At 48.2% G+C, this 3,995-nt stretch overlaps 2 protein-coding genes across 2 annotated transcripts in view; one reads left to right on the top strand and one right to left on the bottom strand.

Annotated features, from left to right (window-relative positions):
- The window catches only part of ETH_00035220 (uncharacterized protein), a gene marked incomplete at both ends in the record, with an annotated part of 2,565 nt that extends 917 nt beyond the window's left edge, over positions 1-1,648 (top strand). The window contains 2 exons of the mRNA XM_013373928.1: positions 801-877; positions 1,411-1,648. Of these exons, the coding sequence (XP_013229382.1) occupies positions 801-877; positions 1,411-1,648 (315 nt within the window). The remainder of the gene's footprint in view (positions 1-800; positions 878-1,410) is intronic.
- A 415-nt stretch (positions 1,649-2,063) lies between these two features.
- Positions 2,064-3,033, bottom strand: ETH_00035215 (uncharacterized protein; the record flags this gene model as incomplete). The annotated part of the gene is made up of 2 exons (XM_013373927.1): positions 2,064-2,373; positions 2,462-3,033. The coding sequence occupies 2 exons, from the start codon at positions 3,031-3,033 to the stop codon at positions 2,064-2,066; spliced, it is 882 nt and encodes a 293-aa protein (XP_013229381.1).
- Between the last annotated feature and the right edge of the window lie 962 nt (positions 3,034-3,995).

The following is a 3,995-nucleotide window of genomic DNA, read 5'->3' as shown; positions in this document are numbered from 1 at the left end:
GATGAAGCTGTGGGGTGCGTCGTACAGATCCCCCGATGGCTTTTCCCTCAACTAGAGAATTTTGCTGCTACACTAGCTGCTGCTGCTGCTGCTGCTTCTGCTGCTCCTGCTGCTGCTCCTGCTGCTGCTTCTGCTGCTGCTGCTGCTGCTTCTGCTGCTGCTTCTGCTGCTGTTGTTGCTTCTGCTGCTGCTGCTGCTGCTGCAGCTTCAGGTGTCTGTACAGCTGCATACAGCGCATGCGGACTTTGTTGCGGCTGCTGCTGCTGCTGCTGCTGCTGCAGTGCATCTCCCTCGCCTTCTCAAGAAAGTGCAGCAGCAGAATTCAAGATGCAGCCCAACTTGGTGCTGCAGATAAGAGCAGTACGTGCAGCTGCTGCTGCTGCTGCAGCTGCTGCAGCAGCTGTTGCTACTGCTGCTGCTGCTGCTGCTGCTGTTTGGGCCGGTGGCGTTGCTGGTGCTGGTGCTGCTGCTGGGGTGCTGCTGCTGACGCAAGCGTTCTTGCTGCTGTTGCAGTGCTGCACTACTGCAGAACGGTTGCTTCTATCACTGCCGCAGCTGCTGCTGCAGCCGCTGCTGCTGCTGCTGCAGCCGCTGCTGCTGCTGCTGCAGCCGCTGTTGCTGCTGCTGCTGCTGCTGCTGCTGCTGCTGCGCAGACGCTAAATATATATTTGAAAACATTACAAATATTTATAATTTGAATAATAATTAATAATTAATTTAAATTAATTTAATTAATTTAATTTAATTAATTTGATGTAATTAATTTAATTTGATTTATTTTATTTTATTTTTAATTTCAGGCCAAAGAAGAGCTGCAAATGCTGGAGCATTTCTTGAAGGAACAAAAGGCCCAAATTCGGGCCGCCAGAGACACTCGGTAGAATTAAATTAAACTAATTAAATTAATTAAATTAATTAATTTAATTTAATTAATTTAATTTAATTTAATTAATTAGATTGAATCAATTGGTTTTAATTTATGTAAGTCAATTTATTGCAGAGAAAGGGGCAGCAGCAGAAAGCTGCAGGTGCGCAGCAGCGGTAGCAGCAGTTGTCAACTCATGCATTTGCTGCTGCTGCTGCTGCTGCTGCTGCTACTGCTTCTTCTGTTGCTGCTGCTGCCAGTGCGTCTGCCGTTGCTGTTTCGTCTGCTGCGGCAGCATCAGCTGCTGCTGCTGCTCCTGCGTGTGCTGGTGTTGCTGCTGCTGCAGTTGCTCGTGCTGCTGCTGCTGCTGTTGCTGCTGCTGCTCAGTTCTCTGCTTTTCAACTATTTTTTCTTTTGGAATTATTTTTATTTCTTTTGTCTTTTTGCATGCAGCAAAAAGCTGAACTCTCTTTGCAGCCGCCTGAGGGAAATTGCAAAGGAAGATCCTGCTGCTGCTGCTGCTGCTGCTGCTGCTGCATCGGAAGCCGATGGGAAGGAGACCCCAGAAAGCAGCCGCAAGCACCTCCCCGCGAGACGCAGCAGCAGCAGCAGCAGCAGCAGCAGCAGCAAACAAACACACCGGACATTCTCAGCAAGAAGCAGCGCCACCGGCAGCACCAATTTGGCCCCCCTTCCCCCCAGACGAAAAGGGATTTGAAGCGGCAGCAGCAGCAGCAGCAGCAGCAATTGCAGCAGCAGCAGGAACAGCAGCAGCAGCAGTAGCACGAATAGCAACAGCAGCGGCAGCAGGAGGAAAAGCACTGGCAGCGGGACAGCAGCAGTAGCAATAACAGCAGCAACAGCAGCAGCAATAACAGCAGCAGCAGCAGCAGCAATAACAGCAGCAGCAGCAGCAATAACAGCAGCAGCAACAGCAGCAGCAGTAGCAGCAGCAGCAACAGCAGCAGCAGCACCCGGTAATCTCAGTGGGACATAGTGCAGTGCAGCGGCCGCCTCCTAACCCTCTAAACCCTAAACCCTAAACCCTAAACCCTAAACCCTAGCCTTTGCAAGCAGCAGCTAAGACCTGCTGCTGGCCTGCAGCTTCGAAAGCTCAAGAAGACAAAATGAATTTATAAAAACAAAAAATAGAAAAGAATTCATTTATTTTATTTTTTATTTTTGCAAATTAATTTTATTAACAAATGACACGGGGAGGCCCACACCCCCGCGACGGCTTCCCAGCAAAACGCTGCTGCTGCTGTTGCGGCTGCTGCTGCTGCCGCTGCTGCTGCTGCTGCCGCTGCTGCTGCTGCTGGCGCTGCTGCTGCTGCTTCTGCTCTGGCTGCAGCAGCAGCTTCTGCGTCGCCACCTGTACTGCAGCAGCGGCTGCTGCCGCTGCCGTTGCTGCTGCTGCTGTTGCCGCTGCTGCTGTTGCCGCCGCTGCTGCTGCTGCTGCTGCTGCTTTACGTGGTGGAGACTTCGTAAGGGTTTTTGATGGAAATCTCCTTCATAATTTGCAAAATTAATCTTTTTGTTTTTTCATCTAAAGGAACTTCGCCGGGCCTCGGGGCCTGCAGCGGGGTGTACGGACACCTCGGGGAGGGGTGCTCCGCGGCGCAGCTTGCCGCAGCAGCAGCAGTTGCTGCTGCTGCTGCTGTTCCTGCTGCTGCTGCTGTTCCTGCTGCTGCTTCCTCAGGAAGCGCACCTTCCTCGCTGTCCGTCCTTTTGCTGCTGCTGTTGTGACGCCCGCCCTCTTGCTGCTGCTGCTGCTGCTGCTGCTGCACTTGGCTCCAGTGTGCGGGCGAAACAGCTTCTGGGGTTTCTGGGCCCGCTGGCTGCGCGGCGTCTGCTGCTGCGGGCAGCGCGGTGTACGTACACTGCAGTTCGCCTTCTTCGGGCTCCTCCCAGAGGTCGCCTGCAGCAGCTGCAGCGGCAGCAGCAGCAGCAGCAGCAGCAGCAGCTTCCGAGGGGGGGCTGAGTGCATGCAGCAGCTCGGGGTCAGCTGCCCCCCCCAGAGCCCCCTCAGAGCCTTTGGAGGCCCCAGCAGCACAAGTAAGCTGGTAGTCCTGCTCGAGAGCTTGAAGCAGCAGATCAGCTGTGCCCATACTTCCGCGGAAGAACCCCGGGGGTTCTTGGGGTTCCTGGCTTTCTTCTGCGTCGCTCATTGGCTGGCTGCAGTTGAATTGAATGTTTTTGAGTTTTTAATGAGTTCAGAAACGAAAAATGACAAATAATGATGGCGGATCGCGCAGAGAGCTGGAGGGTGGCGGGGTGTCTGCGCATACACACCGTGTGCGCAGCGCTCGCACGGCGCCGGCGGTTCTGCCGTTGCTAATCAGTTTTAATTAAATGTTTTAAATAATTAAAAGGAGAAACAAAAAGTCATCTCTTGTCTTCTCGTGAAACTTGGCGTTTTCCCGCGAGCTGGAAGTTGTGCTCGCTCGAGTGGCTGCGCGGCGGCAGCCGCGCCCGCGTGCAGAATGCCTTTGCCGGAACTTCAAAACAGAATAAATATTAAATGATTAAAAGTAAAATAAATATGAAGTAATAAATTTAAAATTAATTTAAAACAGTTTATTCAACTTTTGTTGCAAATTCTCAACTGAACGAGAAGGCCCCAGCCCTCAACAGCTTTCAACTTGCATTTCAAATGGCCATCTTTCGTTTCATATTTTTTCTTCTTCTGTCATTACACTGCACCATTATGTACAAATAAATCATATTTATTTCATATTATGTTTATACACATCATATATTTTATATATATTGCATATATATATTATATATAATATATATTATACATAAATATATACACATATATATTTATATATACATATATATACATTATATATAAATACATGTAAATTATATTTCATTTTTCTATGGGACATTTTGGAACTCCTTTACTTTGGATCTTCACCAAGTTTTATTTCATTTTATTTTTTATTTATTTCATTTTATTTTATTTCACTTTCTCTTCTTTTTCTTCGTTTTATCTTTATTTAACTTAATTTTATTTTGTATTTTCTTTCTTCTTTTCTTTAAGATTCAAATTTGAAGCTTTTGCCTGTTAAGGGTCAATTTGTTCTGTTTTTAAATTAATTAATTTAATTATTTCAATTAATTT

This window comes from Eimeria tenella, genomic scaffold, assembly GCF_000499545.2.
Source record: "Eimeria tenella Houghton genomic scaffold, Eth_scaff182, whole genome shotgun sequence".
NCBI classification, from domain to species: Eukaryota; Apicomplexa; class Conoidasida; order Eucoccidiorida; family Eimeriidae; genus Eimeria; species Eimeria tenella.
Note: the sequence above shows the minus strand (reverse complement) of the source record. Positions and strands in the feature narration are given on the sequence as shown.